The 25,994-nt window shown below is 41.8% G+C and overlaps 1 protein-coding gene across 7 annotated transcripts in view; it reads left to right on the top strand.

The window, feature by feature from the left end:
• Positions 1 to 25,994, top strand: part of r3hdm2 (R3H domain containing 2) — a 44,107-nt gene that overhangs the window by 11,933 nt on the left and 6,180 nt on the right. The window contains exons 3-19 of one of the 7 annotated variants that reach the window (XM_084023418.1): positions 7,080 to 7,238; positions 8,890 to 9,048; positions 9,217 to 9,439; positions 10,957 to 10,998; positions 11,877 to 11,960; positions 12,088 to 12,211; positions 12,816 to 12,894; positions 13,515 to 13,574; positions 14,071 to 14,211; positions 15,397 to 15,505; positions 16,697 to 16,792; positions 17,164 to 17,195; positions 17,816 to 17,869; positions 21,019 to 21,254; positions 22,043 to 22,209; positions 22,525 to 22,623; positions 23,079 to 23,360. In XM_084023418.1, the coding sequence (XP_083879544.1) occupies positions 9,281 to 9,439; positions 10,957 to 10,998; positions 11,877 to 11,960; positions 12,088 to 12,211; positions 12,816 to 12,894; positions 13,515 to 13,574; positions 14,071 to 14,211; positions 15,397 to 15,505; positions 16,697 to 16,792; positions 17,164 to 17,195; positions 17,816 to 17,869; positions 21,019 to 21,254; positions 22,043 to 22,209; positions 22,525 to 22,623; positions 23,079 to 23,360 (1,764 nt within the window). In that variant the 5' untranslated portion in view covers positions 7,080 to 7,238; positions 8,890 to 9,048; positions 9,217 to 9,280. Of the gene's footprint in view, positions 1 to 7,079; positions 7,239 to 8,889; positions 9,049 to 9,216; positions 9,440 to 10,956; positions 10,999 to 11,876; positions 11,961 to 12,087; positions 12,212 to 12,815; positions 12,895 to 13,514; positions 13,575 to 14,070; positions 14,212 to 15,396; positions 15,506 to 16,696; positions 16,793 to 17,145; positions 17,196 to 17,815; positions 17,870 to 21,018; positions 21,255 to 22,042; positions 22,210 to 22,524; positions 22,624 to 23,078; positions 23,361 to 25,994 lie in introns of all 7 variants that reach the window. The other 6 variants (XM_084023417.1, XM_084023419.1, XM_084023421.1 and 3 more) reach the window with 6 other exon arrangements.

A 25,994-nucleotide genomic window follows, 5' to 3' on the forward strand; every position in this document is an offset into this window, starting at 1 on the left:
CACACACACACACACACACACACACACTCTCTCACTCTTCCTTATTCTGGATGTCTGTGACCTTTTGTCTGTTTAGTTCAAGGTTCATCTCCACCAGACCTGATAGTTAGCCACTGCTCTCATCAGGATGGTGTGTGTGTGTGTGTGTGTGTGTGTGTGTGTGTGTGTGTGTGTGTGTGTGTGTGTGTGTGTGTGTGTGTGTGTGTGTGGTGTGTGGTGTGTGGTGTGTGGTGTGTGGTGTGTGTGTGGTGTGTGTGTGGTGTGTGTGTGGTGTGTGTTTGAAGGGAGTCGTCGCCAATCTGCACATTTTACATAACTGTGTGTGCGAATGACTCGCATTCTGATCACTGTATAAGCCCCATTAAGTCTGTGTGTCTATGTGCACATCTGCAAGCCTTGTTTGGTTGTGTGTTGTGTCTGTATGATCGATCTGTGTTCTTCAGGCTATAAGTAACCCATGAGACTGCTGTGTGTTTTGTGTGCGTGTGTGTGTCTGTGTGCTGTTTTATTTGTGTACCCAGTGATAAATACACCAGGCCTTGTAATTGGGGAAAGGAGGGGGGTCGTGAGAGAGAAAGGGAGAGAAAAATATGGGGGTGTTGAGGGATATGGCTGCTTTTCTCTTGGTGACAGAGCCTGTTGCCATGGAGCTGGTCCTCCCATTGGTGGAAGTCTGGTCCAATCGCTTAACAGCACAGATTGTTTCATCATTGAGAAGTTTTTCCTCTCTTCCTGTCTCACTAGCCACTGCTTGCTCCTCCATCTTTTTGTCCTTTTCCCGTCTCTCTTCCAGTCTCTTCCACTGCTTCCTCCTTCTTCCAACAGTAAAATAATTGATTAATTACATACGGTTTATAATGAGTGCAGAAGCTACCATCCAATTTTATTTTGACAGTTATTTATTTCACATCATCCGCTAATGTTGAGCATCTCAAATCTCTTCACCGTACTTGCAAAGACCAGATCATTCCACATTTAATTATTGATGTATTTTTTGGACCGCTAAGAAATGAGTTTGAATCATGAATGGTAGGACTTGCCAGAATGTTTAAAGACTAAAATATGCCCCTCTTTTCGAATGGCTGATATCTTTATTAGTAGCTGTCGGCCAGTGTTTCATGTTTCAAGTTATGCGAGTATTATTGTCCATCCTTAGGAGTGTAGAAATTTGAATTGATACTCTGCTCTCTGAATATTGTCAGTCAGATCGTTCAACACAAAGCTTACAAATTGCCATAGTCCTACCTCATTCAACAATCGCACATGCTCTGCAGAGAAACAGAGAATCAGAGAGAGAACTTCTTTGTTACAATACATAAGGAGACCCTGACAAGGTGCGGTGTTTCCCATTCATTGATTTATTTGTGGCCTGCTACAATCACCACATAGTTTTTTTTCACAATTTAAAATGGGCAAAATCTTGTTTCATTGTAGAGGGCATTGATTTACTCCCCACACACACACACACACACACACACACACACTAATTAAATTACCCACGGGCTGTATAAAATATGAGTATGAAATGGGTATCTTTTTTTTTTTCATTTTTTCTATTTGGAACAAATAAATTAGTCTACATATGCCTGCTAAAAGCTTGGAACCACAGTATTAAAGCTATTTTATTTATGTGGCGGTTGAATTTTAATGGTGGTTTTTCTTTGATCATGTTTGTCTGATGTGTATGATGAGGGTCATGGGATATTGAAACTACTATAGCAGCATCCATTTTGTGATACTGTGGAATCAGCTCTGGTGGTCTTATCAACACACTCCCTCAGGGGTCTCTCCCGATCGACCCACTGAGAAGACCGAAATAGAACTGCATTAAGGAACAGGGATTTCCAGATAATTTAGATACGTAGTTTAAACGTTGCTAATGGGCTTTATTTTTTTTTGTGGGGGCTTTATAACCTCATGTTCTATATTTTGTTGTTTTCAGACATGAAATATGTAACATTGCTGACTTCCTCTATCTATTAAGGCCTTTGGACGTGTGAAGAATAAACAACACAAAAATGCAACACAAATATGTCTAGGGCCTTTATTGTGAAAGGAACAATGGAAGGATCTGGTCTGTTCTGCCTTTTTGTCAAGGTTGAAAGGAATAATAAAGTTTCCTTTCGTAGATCAACCTACGACGCCTCTGTGTTGTTTTTATTAATATAGACGCAACTCATTTTATTAGGCATTAACTTATTGCTTAATGCCTTTCTTCATAGTGCTAAAGCTCAGAAAAGAAATTATGCTGTTTTTGTCATGAACACACAGAATGTGAATATTACACAGCAGAAAAGCAACAGTTTGAAATAAATATATTGACGTGCAAATTATTTGCATGAAAAAAAAAGCCCACGGTATGTAAAGCGTTTTGTCATTCGGACAAAAGACTTTTAAGTTGATGTTCCTTGCAGCTTCAATCGGCCATGACAGGAAATTGATGAAATAAGCTGCGCCCACACTCGGGGAAAATAGCAAGGAGTGTTGAATGTTAGGGTTAGGGTGTCACAGACTGCACCCTCTACACTAAAATGAACATTTCAAGATGTTAATGGTAGAAAACATCTCTGGATCTCATAACCGTGAAACGTAAAGAACAGCCCCCCTGTTCTTTTTAAAATAAAGGTTTTATTGTTGAAGATTCATTTTTTATTTCACATTTTCTTTTGTTCATACTTTTATACATTCACTTTTAATTATTTAATAATTCCTATTTACTTATCTAATTGTGGCCCGTGTGGTTTATCACATTTCTCACCTTCACCCACATTCCAGCACTTTTTCCTTCATCATTAATTCATGCAAGATCAGGATCCCCACTCTCTCCGCTGGCATTCGTTCATCGTGCAGAAGGGAGACTGTCATTCACTTGGCCAACAGCTCTTTCTCGTATTACCCATTTTCTCCTTGTGTTTCCAGTTTAAATGTTTTTCTCTTCATACACCTTCCCACACGCAGCAGAGAACTATACATAGGTTATAACTAGTCAGAGCGTCAGAGGGAGACTTGGAGAGAGCTACAGAAAGGTGGGTAGGTAACTAGGCAGGGAGGGGAGGAAAGGAGGGAGAGAATGAGTCATAGCTCGTCCCACAGGGACTGAGTGGGTTGGCTGAGTGGAGGAGGATGGCGTCAGCAGTAGGCCTGACAATTTTAAGGAGACACGTTAAAAGAGGAAGAAGAAGAAGGAGAGAGAGAGAGACAGAGAGCTAACACTTAGAAGTGGGTGGACGGAGAGAGAGATATTGATGGGAGGGGTTGGAGTGGTGGGGGTGGAAGGCAGGAAGGGGTATCCTCATAGCACTGAGAGAAAGAAGAGATGGGGTTGGCAGGGAGAAGGACACTGAGAGATGTAGATGGAAAAAAGAAATCCTTTCTTCTGCTGCATTTGCTCATTCATTCACCCTCATCTGTGTTTTTGTTTCTTGTTATTTTGCCTTCAGGATGTTTCATTTCCTCCATGTCATCGTTGCTGTCATCAGCCAAGTTTCTTAGCTCTGTTTTTCTGCACCGTACTCCTTAATCACATTCATATCGTTTACGTCTGAACGTATTCACGGTATTTTGGACTTGTGCATATGTGTCAGCTATGCATTACAGCATATATCCATTTTTTTTTTAACTCTGCATAGCACAGGCCATTTTAGTGCGACTGTGCCTGGACCCTTCCACTATAGTCCCCAGCGCTCTGCCAAACCCCTCCGTCCCCTCCCTGAGTGAGATTGTGCAACCGACGCAGAGGGGAATCCTCTCTGACACAGACAAACACCGGTACGCACACACTTTGAACGCTGCTGATATATAATATGGGCAGGCACTGAGCTTGCACTGAGCCCCACACACACACACACACACACACACACACACACACACACACACACACACACACACACACACACACACAGAGAAGACATAACCTTGCTGGCTTTTGTGAAATGGGTTCTCTCTGACGTCAAACGGACGAGGTACACGGCTGAATACAGAGGAGCTGAACTGGATCGAACTGCCTGTGTATGTCTCTCCCACTGCCGTCTGTGGGTTTGTACGCGCTTGCTCACTCCCGATTGCAGCATTTTGCGCTGCCATTCACCTTCATCTTTTCATTCAGCCTCTGCAGAGAAAATGGTGAGGCATGTCTGCTTCCCTATGCTTCTCCATTGTGAAATTTGGAAAAAAATGCAATGAATGAAAATAATAACCATTATAATAATAGCAGCCCTCAATCATTACCCATACACATGTGTGTTAATTCTCTGTTCTTTTGCACTCTTGCTGGCATGTATAAGAAATGAAGAGGTGGCTAGAGGGATGGACAAACCCAACCGCAGCTTTTTTTGTAATTAATATATTGGTTCTCTTTAGAAAAGAAAATGCTTTTGGCTCCATGTATTTGTTCTCAGTGAACCACACTTTAGTTGTAAGTTAAAAATCATTTAAAAGACATAATAAAGACAGACACTCCACTCTAACCAGCTACCATGCAGCAGAATTCCTCTCATTTCTTTGGCTTGCCCTGCTGCTAACTATTGCTGAGACCCTGACCCCGCTAGACCTGGTACAGCTAAATTTGACAGTGAGCTCACACTTGCTTGGAATATTTAGTTAGACTAGCCTACTGTCTCAAGTACTCCGTTTTGACCAGACACTCTTCTCTTTTTCGCTCACTGCCTCACACTCTCTCAATCCATTGGCAGTCTTTTGTGTGGTAACCTGACACAAGGGGCAGGGTAATGTTTGGTGGGTGACACCACCGGTTGCCCGACGTCAGGGATTCCAATGTAAGAGCCCGCAAGCTTCAGAAGTACAATAATGTTGGAAAAGGAAAGTTATGATATTGTCATAACTTTCCTTGCCCAACTCTATTAGTACTAGTAATGGAAGTATAATAGTGTTGGACAAGGGAAGTTATCACGATACCATGACATCATGACCATACTGCTGTATCAAGATAATTATCACTATAGTATAATATAAGTATTATCACTATTTTCCATCAACATTAGGGCATCATTAATAGTGGCAGATTTGGTTTCCTCATCTGCTCTGCTCAGAGTTTCGATTAATTTTTTTTCTTGATGCAAACCTTCCTTTCCATTGCTTGTGTTTAATCTGTCATTTTAATGGGTGTACATGTGTGTTTAAGGTGCCATTTCCATTTGCCTAATAATGGTTGTTTACACTTCATCAGTTCAGCACTAATTTTACCTTCTACTACTTGATATCACATGACCTGGATGACCGAGAGCCTGCATTATTTCTATCAGAGATTAAGATTTCAAGCAGTCCCTCACTTTTTCTTTCCATCCTGCCCTGTTCTCTCGGTATCCCTCCGTCTATGCACATTACAATCCATGTATTTATTTGTAATCGTAATCCGTTTTCTTCCTGCACCTCTCACTGGTACTTGCTCCGCACCAATGGCAGCAGTTGAGAAAGACGTTACCATCTCCTTGGCAACACTGTGGGCTGGTTTGTGTGTGTTGATTGGGTGGGGGGGGGGGTGGTGGAGGAGAGCGCTGAGGAAATATGAGAGGCATGGGAGGAGGAGGAGGAGGAGAGAGATTAGGTAAAGCTGGTTTATTCAGCACCCCATTTCTGTCTCCGATTCACAATTTTTCTCTTGCAACCCCTCCCTGCTGTTGCTGTGCTATTGGTTTGCTCAGCCTTAAGATTGACACTTGTAATGAATGATTATCTATGCTTTCTAAAACCTAATCATTCTTTTTGGTGCAAGAATACATTGGATGAGTGAGCATAAGGCGATTTATTTTGAAGAGACTATATCGGACATTTTTTTTTTTATCTACCTTCAGTAGTCGGTGTGGCTGCTCTCCATCGTGCTTATATAAGCAGAGTGGATGTGGGGCATGTGGGTGTCCTGGTCAGTGATGTGTTGTAATGCTGCTGATGCTGCGGCTGATGACGCTTTTGCTTTTGCATTGCCTGGGTCCCCCCACATTGGGAATCCCTGCCGAGATTGTTCACTCATCTCCTCTATCCTGCAGCACAGCACAGCAGTGCAGGCGCAGGGACATGCATGAATGGCACTCAGCCATGCTGCATGCAGGCAATCACGATCATGAATGATGCCTGAATTTGTGCTCACTTTCATCTCACTATTGCATGCTTGTATGCATATGGCATTTGATCATTTGATGCATACTTAGCATTTATGCTGCTGTTGACCCTCAGGACGGATGGATTGTTGTTCATCTGTTTGTGTTTTTTTTTAATGTCTGTAAGGCCAAAGACATCAGAGTTAGTGCTTTACAGCCAGAATTCACCCCAAAGCTATTTCGGCTTCTGTGTTGTGTTTCGGAAAATGGGTTTAGAGATGTAAATTAGAGGATGTAAGTGAGGGCATGAGAGATTCCGAGTCACGATAAGCATAGGATTATTGCAGTAAAAACAATTTTTGTTCATGAAGATATAGGAACGACTCTAAATGGAAGTTGAATTAAGATGAGCTTTCAGCCGGAGGACAACAATGACTCTCCTTTTTTTTTGGTTAGCAAAAGCATAAATGATAACGGAACTGGAGAGTATTTCTTAATTGGAAGAAGAGCAAAGACTGGTACTGAAGGCTTTTCTTGATGGAAAAGATCTTTGTGCTTCTCAGACGGTTCTGTCTAACAAAGCATCCAGGTCCATTGATTGCATGTTCAACTGCTAATGCAACGGTTTCCTTTTATTATCTAATTTCAGTGATTTATGTAAGCAGATCAAGCTTGTAAATAACAAAACCCCACAAAATTGAAAGCTATTCATTTTGGCTGCACTCGGTCATCAGGTTTGCCAAATGAACCTTCTTGCTCTGACATTTTGCTGCTTTTTGCGTATGAATTTTAGGGGGAAAATGCAGAGCGTCGTCTCTCTCAGAAAACACATTTCCCATTCATAAAGAGTGTTGCCCACGCTTTAGAAATCTGCAGCTCTGTGTGCCAGTAGGCTCTGAGCTTTCAGCTGCTTTGTCCCCCCCCCCCCCCCCCCTCCTAGAAACAGCAGCAGCAGCAGCGATGAGTCACTCAGTGTGTGAAACATGACGTCATTCGTGTCTTCCCCTTTCTGTTCTTGGTGTCCAGGGCTCCTGACTGGAAGACACACCATGCTGCTGCACTGAGCTGGAGGGAGAGCAAAGAGAGAGGCCCCAGAGGACCGCTGAGGTGGTGGCTGGCCTGTTGGTGTGCCCCTCCCCCTTGCCCGGCTGGCTAGCTGCTGCCTCTTCAGTTCACCTGATTGCTGTAAATATGGCTGCCTTTTTCTCATTATGCATGTTTATAGTCTTGTGATATTGCTTGACTAAAGACGTATCTTTTGCGATCATACCAGCTAAATGAATAAAAGTACAAATATTATCTTAACTCCCAATACCCATGAATGGAATGGAAAACTTCTGGCTTTCGCTAAAACACAGTATAGGCCTGTTCGGTTAATCGATTTTAAATCGTAATCGCGATTATGTGCTTCGGACAATGTTAAAGGAAAAGTTCGGAATTTTGGACATAGGTCCTCATTTCCAACTTACCCGAGGTGATATAGGTCGGTGGAGACCGTTTTCAGCACAATTGGTCCAGTCCTTATATTTGCACAAGTCACCGTTGCTAACTGGTGTTGAGCTAGCGCACGTCAACGGTAACATCCAGCCTGTCACTAAAAACAGCTTTAACTGCTCCGCAGAACACCCGAGACAAATGTATTATGACGTCGGACTATCGATGTACATGTCAGTGTTGGTAGAATAATTTAAAAAATGTTTTTAACGCTGCTACGAGTACTAGCTGTCACGACTGTAGGGCGCTTAGGTTTCATTTTTACGCACTACTACTAACACGCAAAGTAAAATTCCGCTGCTGCTGAGAAACTAGTCCCTCAAAATGTTTTATCATTGAAAATGCAAGGTTGGTTTAATTTCTAAAATTATTCTACCAACACTGGCATGTACATCGATAGTCCGACGTTATAATACATTTGTCTCGCGTGATCTGCAGAGCAGTTAAAGCTGTTTTTAGAGACAGGCTGGATGTTACCGTTGACGTGCGCTAGCTCAACACCAGTTAGCAACGGTGACTTGTGCAAATATAAGGACTGGACCAATTGTGCTGAAAACGGTCTCCACCGACCTATATCACCTCGGGTAAGTTGGAAATGAGGAACTATGTCCAAAATTCCGAACTTTTCCTTTAACGTGAAAATCGTAAAATCGATTTTTTTAGTTAAGTTAAAGTTCTGCACTTTATTCATTCATTTTTGTTTAATGGACACACCTTAAGATACATGTGAAAGTGAGGTTTTTCTCTTAATCCAAAAGGGATTGTTTTTATTTGTTTACAAGAGGTCTACAAGAAGATAACATGGCGCAAAGCCAGATGGTAAAAGTTAATTAATTATATCTTTATATTAATCCCTTGAGGGATTTTTTGTTTAATAAGAGCAAGGTTTGCCCTCAAATCCCAAATGGGGACATTATTTGCAAAATGTTCAATAAAAAACAGCATATTTGAAATCATTTCTTTGCCTTTTGTCATTTCACAAAATAATCGTAATCGAAAATCGGATTTTGAGAGAAGAAAATCTGGATTTTATTTTTGGGCAGAATCGAACAGCCCTAACACAGTGGCATCTAAAAGAAGAAAGTAAAACCGTGAGGCGGTGACAGGTGTGGCTGGAGGCCTTATGTTTTTGGGGGTGTGTGTCAGTTCCATTCTTCTAATTCGGCCCAAACGTTAACCTGGACTCAAGGATGAACTGATCAGATGCCTTTAGGGAATTTCTTCAACTTTGTCATTAACATCCACTTAGATTCATGGATGAACTGATGACCATTTTTTGTCATTTTGTATATACAGTTTTAGCTGCTTGTTTTGCTCACCTGTGTGTTGTTTCTCTTCATAGCCCCACCCCTAAGGCTAAGGCTTGCTATGGACTGCGCTTCGCCCCCTGCTGCAGCCCACCCAAGTATACTACCTTAGTGGGTTCCCCTCATCTTCCTCTGTGTGGTTCCCATCCAGACTCACTTTGCAGAGTCCAGCAAAGATCTGGTACCACCTACAGGTAGATGGCACAGTAATACATTCAACACAAATATTCTATGTTCCTCTCAATTTCTCTGTTTTATAAGTGGTCATCCATTGTCAGATGATGTTATTCATTTACAGCCCTTTGGTGTTTAAAATGTCAGAGCAGTAACTTCACTCTTTATTCTTGCCTCTTTGTCCTCAGCCACTCCTGGGTTCTCCACCCAACCCCCTCCCCAACTCCCACCCTCTCCCCCTCCCCTAAGAAGATGTCAGTGAGCCTGACAACAGACATCCAGCAGGAGGGAGAGAGTGGGCCACTCATTGAGCCCTGCAGTCGAGGCAAGACCTCCCCTCAACCACAGGGCACCAAGGAAGGGACAGGAGAGGGCCTGGAGCCTGAGGACAGCTCCCCACAGGATGCACAGGTGGGAGGAAACGGCCATTTGAAAGTGCTAGTAGGAATTTTTGGACCATTACAGTGTGTATTACAACAATGAATTTGTTTAATAATTTAATAAAAACAATATTCAAGGCAGGACATTAGGGTGTTTACATGCTCTGCAATAACCTTGCTACAGCAAAACAACAATCTACCACAGTTAAGCCATGTTCTTCCGATACAATTATATGCACACACAACCTTTTTTGGTAGAAACTGACTTAGTTAGACATAGGGATATGATTATTTTTAATATAAGGACACACTTCTAGAGAAATCTAGAAGCATCGGCCAACTTCACAGTTGGTGGTACTCACTATCTGTCAAATGCACAGTGAGCCGGTTCTTTGTCTTTGGAAGAACTGGTTCGCGATTTGGCACCGGCTCCCAATCGGCCCTCAAAATGCCTCTGTGGAAAAGGGGCATAGGTGTGTCTGCAACAACCAGTGCTCTAATGTGATGCTAAATCCTTGAGGATGCAGCCATAAATGACCACCCAAAATATTATGGAGTTCGGTGCAGCAGTTTGTGACATTAGCGCTAGACAGACACAGATAACAGTAAGCGACTGCTGCCTTTATTGCTTGCTTTGTGCTTCTGTACCTGGGAACCCCCACTGGAAGTGAGTCGTGAGTGGTGCATACTGTCATCCAATCCATACTGACTCCGTCTTCCATGAACGTCTCTGCTCGTCTGTCAGCAGCTCCTGAGTAGACAGCGACTCCCTTAGCTACCAAAATAGTTTTCATGACTGCTACGTGGGAATAAAACAACTTTTATAATGGATTTTATTTCTCCGTGAGGGGAATCTGCCTGTACTCAAGCAGGCAAGTTCACAGGCAGACTGCTAGACCTGACAGGCTGTCAACAATATGGATTCATTATAATATTGCATTAAATAAAATCATTTTGGAAATTATTCTTTTATCTTATCTTTTTTTTCCCAAAAACTTCTGCACTGAAATAAGTTCTAAATTATATTTATAACCAGAGGGTGTGTGTGTGTACGTGTGTGTGTGTGTGTGTGTGTGTGTGTGTGTGTGTGTGTGTGTACGTACCCATGTGACGGTGTTGCAAGTGCCAGTGAAATGTCTTTCTCTCAAACACACACAGCGAGCGTAGCGGTGCTCAGTAATTATGAGGGAGCAAATTAAATTTAGCTTATTAATGTTATAATAACATTTCAATATCATCGGCTATTGGCGATTGCTCTGACTATCATTGATCACTTGCAAGGGCCTGTTCTTCACCGTCCACATCGTTGGCGGACCCTCTCTCTCGCTACGCATCCAAATGATTTAACATTTAATTCATCTTACATGAAATGTTTTATTCAGGGGTACGACACGAGTGTGGGAAACACAATGTGTGCTAGAAGCAATTACAAATGTGTGTATCCGTGCTTAATCTGCATTACATGGTTAAATCCCTAGCAGGTGATTTTTAATGTGTATTTAATGCTTCACCTTATTAGAATTAGTAATGAAAAAAATTATCTTACAGAAACGGGCTCCTAATCACAGCCATGGCAGGAAAAGGGCCAAGGTAAGTCATTTGTAACTTTCCTGCTCCCTGAAATAACCCACTGCTAGCTTGTTGTATAAGATGACTTTCCATTATTAACGTGCTAATCCTCTCAACTACAGTGGACAACCTTATTCTTAGTCCCATGAGAGGGTTAAAAGTAGGTCCGTGACCTTACCCACCCACTTCAGACAGTTGATGAAGACTATAATATGATAACGACATGTTGGTTTGCTCAGTAAATAAACAAATCTTAATTGTTTATTGTTTTTAGATATGTATGCATCTTTTAAAGGTGTCAAGGCAGTGGTTGGTCACAAATGGACAGTTCAACCTAATGACTGTGTGTTTTGAGAATAGCTTTATAATGTGACAGCCCGTGCTTGCCCTGCTCCAACTAATACGTAAACTGCAAAGGGACAGCATCCTAATCATCTGCGTTGTATTGAAGCTCTGTGTTCTCCATGTCCGTATTCAGCTTCTCTTCTATTCCTCTGGGAACTCTGTTATCAGTCATTATTCATGCTTTTATGTTTTAACACACTCACCTAAGTTATTTATATACATGTATTATTTATAATGTAATATAACATTAGAACCTGCAATAGGCAGCAAGCTAACGCAACCTTAATGAATAAAAATGATTAGGATTAATAATGTTTATTTTCCAACAAAAAATGCTGATCTGAATTAGAATTTGAAGAAATGTGATTTAAAACGACAAAAAAAACATTTATTATTATATTGATAATTCAATAGCAGCTTCCCATCCTCTTATTAGTAGTTGTTTTTGAGCTGTATATTGGATATTGTAACTTTATAAACTGATCAGATTAATTTAAAATCCATAAAAAAAAGTATTTATTCTTACAGATAATATATGTGTGATTCTCTTTCAGTCAAATGCCAAACTGAAGTTAGTACGGAGTCTGGCAGTGTGTGAGGAGTCCTCCGGTCCGTTCAATGATGGACCTCCAGAGTCGGTACTGTTACCCTAACCTTTTTCCAAACCCCTGCAACTAGAGAATGTGTAGGATTAACAGTACCAAAGTAACAAAATCAATTTAAAATGCACCATATTTTCTCATCAATGAAATGTGTTTTTCCCAGGATATCATCCAGCTTCACATCAGCTGTCCATCAGACAAGGAAGAGGAGAAGTCCTCAAAGGACGAGTATGAAAATGAAGAGAAGGAGAAGAAGGACAAGACTCCACGGAAGATGTTGTCACGTGGTAAGATGTACCTTTTGGTGGTTAAATACTGTTCTTGGTCTGGTTGGTTTAACAGTGTCAGTTAAAATAGCCCATATTTTAAAAGTTTTCGCAGGGCCTGTTGCATGTTAATGTCATGTCCACTGTATTATTAATACCCAATCTAATATAATGTCAAGTTAATTTCTTTGGAAGTTAATGGGATCCCTCCCTCTTCCTTTTATAATTACCTACCTCACTTTCCTCTCTGTGCAGAGGCCCTCAGGCATCATTAGACTCTGAGAGCAGCGGAGATGAAATGGTTCGCCCAACTGTCTCGTGTAGTGGAAAATAGTGGAAATGATCCCCTGAAGAGAGAGAGAGAGAGAGTGTGTGTGAGTGTGTGTGTGTGAAAGCATAGAAGAACAGCAAGCTGGTTTCTGCTTCTTATGTTTATCCTCCCTGAACAACCTGGAATGTCGTTGCTGGTGTGTTGAGTGCCATTTTAGGAGCTATGCTTAGCAGCGTTGTGACTTTGCTCTTTCTATCTCCCATTGAAGTGTCACTCGTCTCTATATACCGTACCCAACCAGTCACTCAACCGTTTCCTTCTCTTGCCTATTTACGTTTCCCTCCTCTCCGTTAGACTCCAGTCAAGAATACACTGACTCCACGGGCATCGACGTTCATGAGTTTCTGGTCAACACACTGAAAAACAATCCCAGGTATGATGTTGTGATCAAAGATGTACTGCTGTAACACCAGGAGCACAGCAAAACAACATGACAAACAATAAGTTGGGATAGAGCTGATCATATATATTATATATATATATATATAAATGAATCTGGTCTTTTACATACTGGATGCACTAACTAGCAAAATACCTGCCAATTCCTGAAGCACCGTGTACTGCAGTGATGAAAGGGAACAATCAAAAATGGTTTCATTATGTTTCTGTCTTTGGGCTAGTGTGGGATTAGCAGGAGGGTTGCTGCGTTTGCAGCTGAGTAATAATATTGTCGAATAGTCCTCTCTTCTCTGCAGGAGTCTGTAGAAAAATTGTTAATACAAAATATCTTATACCCCCAAGAAATGGCAAGATGATTTCATCCAGTTGTTTAAAGAAGGTCTGATAAAAATGTAGTTTAAAAAAGATTTTAGGAAGGCTCACATTGTAATAGAAGTGAGCCAAGTATTTATCGCCATACATCACACCTTTGATCTTTGGTTGGTATGCTTGCCGCACTCTAGTCACTGACGAGCTCTCTCTCTCTCTCTCTCTCTCTCTCTCTCTCTCCCCCCCCCCCCACCCCCCACCCCACCCCCACCCCCGGCCCAACAGGGATCGAATGATGCTGCTCAAACTAGAACAAGATATCCTGGAGTTCATTAATGACGACAAGTAAGCCACAGCCTTCATAAGTGCTCTGTCTTATTTAAATTTAGCCCATCTACATCCATTCCTTTTTATTTACAGATTTCTTTGGTAATTCATTAAATATGGCAAGTTGTAGTTTATATTTATGAGGCAGACATTGTACAGGCTTAGGACTCTGTTCCCCTGTAAAAATAATAGTGTTATTTTTGTAAGTATTATGATTTCTGCTCAATTGAGTAAAATGAATTACCCTTATTTTACAAAAAATTGACGTATTTACCACTTTTCTTTTCTTTTTTTTCTTTTTTAAAGAAAGCCTGGTGTTTGGCACACTCCTTTTGAAGGCAAATCCATTTGTCATTTGTTCATAGAAATAACATATAAGAATAAAATATTTTAAATACTGAAAAAAAAGTTACACATAATGAGAATAGATATTAAAGCATTCAACATAAAAATGATTGAAGCAATTGATAGTGCGGTGTTGAAATGACATGCTTGTCTTTTGTGTCCGCTGCAGTAACCAGTATAAGAAGTTTCCTCAGATGACATCTTATCACCGTATGCTACTGCACCGTGTGGCTGCCTACTTCGGTATGGACCACAATGTAGATCAGACGGGCAAGGCTGTCATCATCAACAAGACGGGCAACACACGCATGTGAGTGTACTCTCTCTGGTCAGAACTTCAGCAGCAGCAGCAGTCTTAGTTATATTGCATCCGTCCATTTTCCTCCACTTATCCGGGGGCGCGTCACGGGCGCAGCAGGCTTAAGAGGGCATTCCCGACGCCCCTCTTCCCAGCAATGCTTTGCAGCTCCTCCCTGGGGACCCCGAGACGTTCCCAGGCTAGTGGGCTGTATAGATATCCCCAAACTTGACACTCTTCCACCCGGCAGCGCCTTGAAATCCTGTCAATGAAAATCACAAACAGGGTTGGTGATAAAGGACAACCCAGGAAGAATCCAATACCCAATGGGAGCGTGTTTGAATTTGTGCCAAGTGTACGAACACAGCTCTCACTTCGGTTCAAGTCTGTCGGACCGCTCTACAGTATCCCCAGTCCGGGTCCGTAGTTCTCCTCTACTGAAAATAGCCTGAGGCAAGTCCTGCTGACCCTCTCTGAGTCATCTAACAGAGAACTTTGTCAGAACTTCCTTAAGACCAACTCAAAGTCCTTCTCCATAGTCTCCCAAAAACTCCTCTTTCATTCAGGTTTTTACTTCAACCACCCCAGCCCTTTTGGCCAAACGTTACCTGTGGGACTCTTGGGCCAGCTTAGCCCAAAAAACCTCCTCCTCCTTTCCCCCCCATATTTTTATATAGGTGTGCATTGAATGTATTTACTTTATTCAATCATTAAATCAGTTAAAGAAATGCATTATTCACTGTTGTCCAGATGCCAGGATTGTAATGGTGTTGATTGGGGTTTAGGGAGGTACAATTATCAGGAAATTAAATCCAGAAGTGATGTAAACGGCCTCAAGGGAACAAGCAATAACAAACCCATGTGGCTAAGATTGCTGTGAAAACCACGGCATGAAGGTAACGGAAGAATCCCACTGCTATAAACTTTTATGTGTGTTCGTGTTGAGGTGTTGATAATGTTAACTGCGGCCAGATGCACTTGAACAGTTAGTTAATGTGTGAGGATTTTTAGGCATACAGCCACAAATCATGAAACTCAGTGGACAAACAAAGATATTCAGATTTAGTACTAGAACTTACATTGGCAAATTCACAGTGGAATCTGCTGTTAAACATGCTTCTTTTTGCTGTTACCTATATTTAACTCTTTCATTATGTTAAAAAAAAGCGTGACTTTTGTCCTCTTATTTTTCTGCAGCCCAGAACAAAGGTTCTCTGAACACATCAAGGATGAACGTAACATGGACTTCCAGAAGAAATTCATCCTTAAGAGAGATGATGCCAGCATGGACAAGGATGATAACCAGGTAGGCTGCATGTACACCATGACATTTAACTTTAACTACTAATTTAAAAATGTCAAACTGTAGAAATACAGTAAAATGGGATAGAATTCAATAGGAATGTTTACTTTTTCCATGTCAGAGGAAAGCAAGCAATGTCTTCTTTTGATGCCAACTGAGCTGTGAATAAAACACTCACAGATGTGAGAAGTGGTGCCTCAGCATCATCTTGACCCGGCCATATCATTTAAAAAAAAAACCCTCATTATTTAAAATAAATATACAGAACTTAAGAGTCTTAATTCATTTATCCCTGGTAACTATGTTTAAGAGCATCCTGAGTTTGAACGGTAATTACTGTATTATTCTAGTTGCACAGGTGGGTCTTAAACAGCATCCTTTCCAACCGAGATGAAAATTGGAATGAGAAAGGAGACTTGGGGTGGTGCTATTATTAGCTAATACCGGCGGAAACAAAGTCCCCACTTTTAGGTTGTGTTTAAGTCTTGTTTAGATATTATTCTGATTGGGCATCTCATGCTTCCTTTTGGGAAAATTGTTTGATACATTTAGATTTGGAGGTGATGTGATACCACTTAATTCATTTCCAACACCGTCATCACCAACATCGAGACCGAACTAAACTATTAATAGGCAATTTGTATGCATTAACTTGCATGTTCTTCGTGCTGTCTCTCAAAATGACACGCAGTTTTCAAAGTGCGATGCAAAACTTGACCGTGCGGTCAAACTTTAAGATTAAGATTAAAATCTGTATGTCAGCTAAAATGAATTAACTACAACAATTTGTATTGATTTCAAAAGAAAGTTAATACCTCTTTACTTGTACTGACATGTAACGGTAGTTTCTCACACTTCTTCATTCCAACAATGTTTGTTTGAGGCATTGACACTTCTCTTTGGCGCCTAATTCTCGTATATATTTGTCATTTTCCTTTGTTCTATCATGTCTGTGGTGTTAAACCTTCCCACGCTGATGACGCCCCTCGAAACACTTCTTTTGGACAATTTCCATTGTGTTGTTTTGTTTTGACGGCAAGCAGCTGCTCTCTCTCGCATGCTACTGTTGTTATCACATGACTTGTAGCAGGTTGTGGCCACACATATTTACTTCAGCATATATTTGTTAAAAGTGCATGTAAGACTGCAACTGTAATTTTTTTTTCCCCGATTTGATAATTTCCCAAATGTTAGATCCGTGTGCCGCTGCAGGACGGGAGACGTAGCAAGTCCATTGAAGAGCGAGAGGAGGAGTATCAGCGGGTACGAGACCGGATCTTTGCCCGAGAAGTAAGTATTGGACCTGAATAGGTTAACAAACACGGACAGATTAACATTAAGAATCCATTTCTCTCTCAATAGATCCAAGCTTGTTTAACTTGTGACCTGTTAATATGAACTTCATCACAGGATGCATGTCTGTTGTGAGCAAAGTGTTTTTTATCCTCTTCGACTGTTAGATATTCATATTTTTTAGAGGCCTAAAGAGGTAAAACTATTCAGTATTATTTCCCTCGCTGGTAATCATCTCATGGAAACCACTGCTCATGCGCCAGATACATATGTAAAACTTAGAAACACGGAAGGTTGATATGCACACATTGTTGGTCATATGAATGAACGAAGCATTTCATAATGTGCAGGTGTCCTTTTTTTTGCAGTCCTCTCAAAATGGATACATAAACGACAACAGGTAAGATGATTCATCCCACTGGAGACTCTAATGTGCACAATTTATAAGACTCCCTCGTTTCCACCCTTCATCTTAAAGTTAAAGTTTGCTTGTTAGGTTTCAGTTATGCTGGCGGACGACTGTAGACCTATAAACATAACACATTTAATATATTGTTGTTTTGTTTTTTTCCACCAATCTGAGCACTTACATTAATGCAGCGTCTACAAAAGGTTTAATCCTTTTTATTGCCAAGCAAATGATCAATACGCATTTGCTGGAGCTTCTCTCCTGTGCCAGATTTTCAGGAGATGTTTTATGCTGGACAGTGAGGGACAAACTGTCTTTGAGACAGATTTGTAGGTAGTGGAACAAATAGAAATACGTTAGCTCAGCCTCCATCTCTAGGCACACTGGCCATTGAGGTTGAAAGATTAGGACATAAGGGGATTCCAACAGTCAAATTTCTGCCTTGTGTGCGTTTTCTTTTTTTCCTTCTTCGCAGGGGTAAAAGTTCTGCACTGTGCCTACCTCTCCATCTCATCCCTCCTTATCTCACCCCTCCCCCTAAACCCCCCACATCCTGTTCTCCAATCCAGTCCTGTAACCCTAGCATTTTCTCCTAATGTTAACCCCAACAGACTTTCCACTGAGGGCTACTGCTCTAGCTCTCAAAAGAGGAGGCAGATCTTTAGGTATTGGGGTGCTGCTGACTTTGACTTGTGTGTTGCCATGCCCATTCTTTGAAAGTGGTTTTGGTGATGATAGTGGTGACTTGTGGTGGTTTTATATCCTTGCTTGGCATAGTCGGCTGATTGATGGCTATTACAGCACTGCACCGTGGGGCTTCCCATGGCCCATGCATGGCTGCTTTGTGGTTTCACTGGGAACTGATTGACCTACTTACCCTTCCACCCATGCACCCTAAACTACAATTTTTATCTCAAGTAACTGCATTGTTTCCACAATAACCTGTTTGTTTTGTGGTTGACTTAGTCTTGTAATTTCTTGTTTCTTGTAACATGTCGCCTGTTGCATAGTAGCACATAAAAGATGTAAGCAGTACATAGATGCAGTAGTGATGAGAAAAAGAAAATAAAAAAATCGAGACTGTGAGCAATACATAACTGTCTTTTCTTTAGACTGCAAAAGGGGTGCAGCCCGCAGATATTTTCATTGTTAATTAATCCTCTGACTGATTTCTTGATTAACCAATTATGTTTACTTGATTAACTGATGCAGCTTTTGGTTAATTAATGATCAGACAATGAAAAATGTTAATCACAAATTCCCATAGCACCTATTTTTCCCTCTTTGCTTTAGCTTTATAAATAAATAAGTGTCGTTCTAAGACTTTCATTTTTTTTTTTGTTCGACTGTTTAATCATCCAATCATTTGGTGACTATTTCTTCATTCGTTTGTCATCATTATTTATTTGTTCTGCTTGTAGAAATTTAATTCAAGGTTAACATGCAATAGTTTTTTAATAGAATTTTTTTATATTTCACCTAAAAATAACTCATAAGCTTAGTATACCAAGCCCAGCATTCAAAAAGGATATTAGACGTTAACCTCTACAGAAAGCCATACAACAGCAGACTTCACTGAAATGAACCAAAACTTTTGTGAGGTTTGGGTTAATTTCTCAGTCTAATAAAGACTGAGTGATGGAAGCACATAAAGACAGCCCAGCTTCCCCTGTTTATGCGTGTAATGGGGAACGCTGTCGTGAGCAGAGAGAGTGGAGATGAAAGATCATGTGATCAACAGCAGAATCCCTCCTCCTCTTCCTCCTCCCGCTCATCCTGCTCTCATCTTTGTCTGCAGAGTGAAGCGAACAAGTGTGCGCCTCCCTTTTACAGGGAACGGCAGAGCACCCACCCTTCCCTTAAAATAGGCTGTGCAGAGAGAGGGCTCAAAATAGATCCTCCATTAATTACAGTCTCTCTGAAATATTTATCCGCCACAGCCACCTTCAAACACCACTCACTATCGCTCGGGTTTTACAACCCATACCACATCCCCGTTCTCGTCATGGAGATTCCCACTATCAGCCTTGCATGTTTTCAATTAATTTAACTCTTGTTCCCTCCGTACAGACATACTCTGTTCATAGCCCTCTCACAGTTCTGAGAGGGAGGAAGGAAAAGCAAGTGTTTGCTTTGCTGGTTTTTCACTCTGCGGTCGCCAATGCACGAGTGGCTGTTCATTCCGTTCTATCTACGTTCAACTTAAAGGTGTAATATGCAACAATTTCCTAAAAGACAATGTATGGGCTAATACAAAAACAATCCTCGCTATTTTCTATTGTCTTCTTATTTCGCTTTGTCCAAGAGTCTTCTGGGCGTCGGTAAAGAGCATTTGGACCGCATGTGGGAGTGTAGCCCCCCCCCCCCAGCCACTAAGCAGGGTGTGAAACCTGTTTTTATTCGCAGGTCACCCGCCACTTTGTCACAACCCTCGCATGCCAAAGCTCACAGGCTTCAAGGGCCGTGGCAGGATGTGACGTGTCTTGGGCTGTATTCATTCAAAATCCAGCACCTTTCCTCTGGGAGGAGGTGTGGATGTGTTTATTCGTGCTTTAGTTCGTAACCGCCTTGAAACAATCAGAAAAATAACATTTTATTCTTCTGATTTATGGCTTTGTTCTCAGTAATGCTGGCCCCTCTCGACATTCACTCCCCAGTTCGATCGAACACTGCTGCGCTATTTCTATTGCTCTCGTTTGCACATTGAGCCGGGGGGGGGGGGGGTCACATTTTGAATGCTGTGTGTATACAAACAGCAACTGACAATCTGACTGCATATTATACATTTAATGCATATTTTTCTTTTTCTAATTTTTAATTTAAATGTGTAAATTAAGATATGTTCAAATGGAACAATATTCTACTTGATGCTGACAGACCCGACCATTCACCTTTGATGGAGGGGTTTCCCTAGAGTGGTGGTTACGCTTACAGTGTGATCATTGGTTTTCTTGGCAGCTACCCTTATCCAGGGTGACAGCATCACAGCAACACAATGTGTGTATACGGCAATATAGTTTAAAGAACCATACTGTTGAACCGGTGTGTGTGTGGGTGTGGGTGTGTGTGTGTGTGTACAGGTGTATGTCATTTCTTGTCTTCCAGTACAACATATTTAAAGTGCATGTGTTACGGTTCTATTTCTCTGTATTCAAATGTATAACCCGTATGTATGCAAGGTCTCATTCTGTAAAATCCGTCATGTGAATGTTGTCTCTGATAGTTCTTGTGTTGAATTCATGGACGTTTGTCTCATCTGGTGTCACTGTTATGCCCCAGTGTTGGTTGTCTGGAGCATCTTTTGTCCCCTGCATGTATGTTTTCCTACGTGAATGGGTTTGTAAGTGTGTGAATGTGTGTGTGTATGTGTGTCGTATGTTGAACATTTCTGAAATAATATTGTTTGGTGGTTTGTTGCCTGATTTTCGTATTGTGGTTTCACTAAACCAGCCAATATGCATCGGTGTTGAATGCCCCATCCTAAATTAAGCCTGTCACGCTGTGTCTTCTCTACCTGATATCCATATGTGTTCTTCTGCCTCTGCTCTCCCCTCTATCCTATTTTGCCTCTGACTGCCCTTCTGTTTGTTTCCACCTACATCCTTCTGTGCTTCAAATCCACCCATGTTCACCCCTTCCCCTCTATATATTCCCCATGCTCTCAACACTATTCTCACTTGCTACCTCTTAACTCTCCTTGCTTTTTAACACTCCTGGTCCTTCCAACTCTCTTTCCCCCTCTCCTGCACCCATCCCCATTTCATCCCATTGATATCACCTCTCTCCTTGTCCTCCCTGTTCCGTCTTCTCTCAGAGGGAACCGCGAGAGCTCCAGCCGGGCGTCTAGCAGTCGTCAAAGCAGCACAGACAGTGACATGAAGTGCCTGGAGCCAAGACCCTGGAGCAGCACCGACTCGGACAGCTCCAACCGCACCCTCCGGCCGCCCGTCACTAAGGCTAGCAGCTTCTCTGGCATCTCCATCCTTACCAGAGGCGATAGCCTTGGCAGCAACAAAGGCTCACAGGGGAGCTGCAAGGGCTCTCGCTCTGGTAAGGACTATGGAGGAAAGTTTATCAAAAAAAAAAACGACATTGGGGTCTTTCTAGTGTATGTCATCTATGCCAGCATGAGCTTATGTGAAGTACAGTATAAACTCTCTACTGTCAGGTCCTTGGAGGCAGTCAATGATTTCCTTTAGCTGTTAGCATTTTCTTTTTGAGCTATGTTTTGTAATTCCTTGACACCGTTATTCTTGGCTGCTTGACAGACGATTCAGTCCTTGCTGTTTCTGCAGTAGTCAGACGTCAGGAGACGCTCTTTTCTCTTTGACTCATCGATGTATTTCCTCTGTTACGCATGCCGTCGGAAACTCCTGTAGGTCATAGCAATATTAATGCTGCAAACTAGCCATAATGCAACACTCTGTAGGAGCTGTTGGTAAACCAGTAATCTCCATTGACAAAGAAAGTAATAGTTTAGTCTTTGAATATGAAGCTACCCCAAATTTTTCATATATGATTTCCAGATAGAAATGTATTCTTATTAGATATATGCCGCGGGTTAAAAAACAGGAATTACTTGGCACAATAATTAAACCCAGGCCCAAAACATTTAAACCAGAGAAAGGCTTCACCTCTTGCTGGAATGTTGACTTGAGTTTGCCCTCTAGTGGTCCAGGAAAAACTCACATTTTGTTGTTTTTTTATTAAGAAGAGCTTAATAGAAGAAAAATACACAGGCACATGAATGGCCCCCTACAGAACTTTTCTTTTTGTAAGACCAAATTATGTTTATATGGAAGTTTCTGTGGGTTTTGTGTCTTCTTCTACATCACTAGGCCTGCCCCTAGTCAGTCCTGATGTGTGTCCCCCACCTGCAGCGTCCCAGTCGAGCCGTAGCCTACTTCCCTGCCCATCACAACCGCCGCAGCCCCAGGTCCAGCCTCAGACTGCCCTGCTGCCCACCCCACAGCAACATCCCATGGCAAACCACATGATTGCTCAGGTATGACGCTCCTCTACATGCCTCTGTGTCAACCAGTTACTCTGGTGTTCAGTAGAACATCTGTAGTACTCATATGTCCACCTTCCTGCTCTAAATGATATATTAAGATACTAAATGTGATTTCCATTTCTATCCATCTGTTCATTAACAACTTTTCCTCAACTAACCCACATCTTTCCTATTTCTCTTTATTCCCTTCTATCCACCTGCTTCTGACACCCACCCTCTCACTGGCTTGCTCCTCTCTCTCTCTATGCTCTCTGCCCTCTCTTCTCTGCCTCTCTCGCCCCTCCCCCTTCCTGGTGGGGTGTGTAGCCCGTGGCATCTCTTCAGCCCTCTCAGCCTGTTTCCTACTCCAGCCCTTCCTGCCCCCAGGTTCTCCTGCCAGTTTCTCCTCCCCAGCAGTACACAATGGTACTGACACCTCTCGTAGCTTCTTCTTCTTTATTTTTTAGACTGCAATACTGACACCATCACACTTCATATTTAGCTATTGCTCTTTCGCTCTCCTGTCCTGTATTGATTCACATTTGTTAGTTTATTAATCATGAATCTTTGCAACTCTGGACTAATCGGGTAGTATTTTGACTCGATGCAAGATGGACCGTTTTCTATCCTCTGCATGTACTTAAACATGTACAAGCACATGTGCCTTTTATACTGTATGAGTGCTTATGTTGCTTTGTTTTAGTAATTGTAATGGTATATGCATTTTGTGTTTCCTTTTTGGATGAGGAGAAAAAAAAGTGTTTTGGTCCGCCAAGAATTTAATATTGAAGCACCTTTTTGTGTTTGGACATAATATGATTCTATGCATTTGAACCATTAACTCAAAGTGACACCAGTGACGTCATTCTCCTCCCTCGCAGGGAGAAGAGCTGGCGCCCCAATTCACCCAGATGACGCTGAGTCGGCAGGGCTCGAGTGAGAACCCAGAGCCGCCCATGTATCAGGCTCCTCCCACTGTGCTGTCCCAGCACCCCCCTCCTCAGACCAGCTACATCATGGCTACCCCCGGTCAGCCTATGCCGCCTCCGTCTGGCTATCAGCCTGCCGCCCATCCTCCACCTCCACCTCCTCCTCCATCCCAGCCCGTCATGCAAGCCCCGCCACCCCCACAAGGCTACATGCAGCCCCCTCCACCTCAGCAGGTATGTCATTCCCCACAGGTTGTAATACATGTTCATTACACCTCATATTAAGAGCATTAATGTATAGATCTGTTGAAGGCTAGCCAGTGTGTAAATTGCCACGTGTTAACCTCCGATACAGACAGATGAAGCTCCAATCTTCTCTTTTCTTTGTCTCAGTCCTTCTCTCCACTGTAAAAAAATGGCATTGCTTTATTTCGATCATCTGTAATTTCTGAATAATTATCAAGTACAGCACTGTGAGAAATGTCCTGTCATTCAGTATTGTCCAGATCCGATACTTCAGGTTTCCTTTTTCTGTTTCGGTTACAGCTGCAAAATTCACACTTCACGCACATTAAAGTTATTAAATTACACATATTATCATTATTATAAATCCAGCAGTGAATATTTCTGCTCACTGTTATCTTTTAATCCTTGTCACTGTCTCGAGGGAATTTCTCTCTCCCTTTTTAAGTGTTTGTTTCTTCGGTGCAGCCTTTGCCCGAGTTACTTGAATGAAATATTCCGTTGAGTGCTTACGTTCTTTGTCTCTACATTGATAAATTATTCTTATTGGCTTTTTGTTTGTGTTCCTTTTGTTGGACATGTCAGTGGCATCGTGGAGGTGGATGCTGTCTGCTTAAGTCCACTTAAATTATTTAATTGACATAAATGAACAGTCACATCCTGCATTTTGCTGTCGTTTATCTTATGTGGTGTTTGGCTGCGGGTCGGATCTCGGCCCCTGTTCATGCGCACACACACACGCACACACAGCTCCTCAGGAAAAACGGAGAGGTGGCTGCGCTCGTTGCGTTGCTGTGAATCAAAGCTTTGCCAGTAACAACAGCTCACGTAAATCGAAGGTTCCGATCAGGCTCAATATAGCTGACAGAGATCAGTTAAAAAAAGACCAGCATCAGTCCTGATACCGATCTTTGAGGTCTGATCAGGTCATCCCTCGAAATAACTATTTGACACCCAAGTAAAGATGCCTTCATTGTATTTTTGGACATTTCATTCTTCCAATGTATAGATTTGTAATGAATGTCCTGAGACACATTTTAGGCTTTTGCATGTCTGACTGACCTGCTGTGCACCAACATACCCTTTTACACCAGATTAGCCATTTATTATAATAATCACTTATTACTCTTTTCAAATCATGTAGTCCTTTTGTAGGATACTTCCTCAGGAAATTACCAACACGTAAAATAACATGTCACTGTAAAACCTACCCAGTGCTGCATAAATATTACAAATTGAAAAATTGTTTTTTTAAGAAGTCGGGTGTGACATAACAGGGATGTGATTCCTGTGAAGCAGCAGGATTCACCCAGTGGGGGAGTTCGGTCCTTGCGCCCAAAAAGCCGTGTGTCACCTCCACAAGCTCGGTCTCAGTCAGTCAGCTCGCCTGTCACATTCTTCCAACTGCAGAGGCGGTGACAAGAATGAGTTCTCTCACTCCCTGTCACTCACACTCTTTCCTTCCCTCCCTCAGGCTTCTGCTTGAATCCACAAAGTAGTTATTATAATTCATTTGAGCAGAGGGAACTAAATTGACCTGGCCATTAAACACCCTGTGGGAGACATTAGGCCTAATGTTGTTCTGTGGCAAAGCTGTAAAGGAAGGCAGTCTGTTTAGTAGAGCTTTAATAGCCAAAATGACTAAGTAACTTTTTAAAATTGGTAATAGTTTTGTGTTGATATGAAGGGAATCTTGGGGTGAGTAGTATCTCCTTAAAGTGGCTTGTCAATTAGAGCATACAAACAAAAGTTCACTGTTACAGGGCCATATACTGTGAATGTTTCACAGTATATGTGATGGAAAGGAGGCGATTTACTGGAATTAGGCACACATTTAACATTACTCGGACAGCTCGCTGTCACAGAAACACCTGGAAAGAATTTCCTCTTGAACTCAAAGTTGAACTGATAAGAGTTTGGTGTGAGGTCAAAGGACAGGGTCACTTTGACCTCACAAAAGATGTTTTTGCCCATAAGTTATACGCCAATAAGGGCACTTTCTTACAAATGTCAAATAGGATCAACTGATGAAGTGATGACATCAATGTAAAATGTAACTTGACTGGCTGTCTAAAAGCATGTAACCACAAGGCGGTAAATTAAGTTGTTTTTTTCATAGCTTTCATTTTCTGTGCTTTTATTTTGTAGTTCCAAGCTCTGACCTATAGAGTCAGTGACTTTTTGTGCATTTTATCACCTTGCACGCCTTCCTATCATATATCCTCGCGCTCAGATTTCCACACTTGTATAAACAACATTGTCTGGGAGAGGAAGATGCTCTGTGTTGCGTGTGTGGGTGGTCGACAGTGTAACAGGAGTGCAAATATTGACACCGCTGCAGCCTCTCGATGAGCTGAATGTTGTCATGTATGCAGATGGAGGCGGAGGAAGGAACTATCGTTCCTCCAAGCATTCAACTTCCTCTCTTGTTTGTCCATTTGATGTCTCATTTTGAATTTCTGCATGCTACATTTAGCCCAGTTGTATAAGCTACAAGTTGTTCAAGCTTCAACTTGGACGTCGTTAGATGGTTCCTATTGAACGTTGTTCTTTCACTGACAGGGAAGCACAGAATTGTCTTCTGTAGGCATTGTCATGAATAAATACTTTAGTAACAATTCATTA

Source organism: Eutrigla gurnardus (assembly GCF_963514095.1).
Source record: "Eutrigla gurnardus genome assembly, chromosome: 2".
NCBI lineage: Eukaryota > Metazoa > Chordata > Actinopteri > Perciformes > Triglidae > Eutrigla > Eutrigla gurnardus.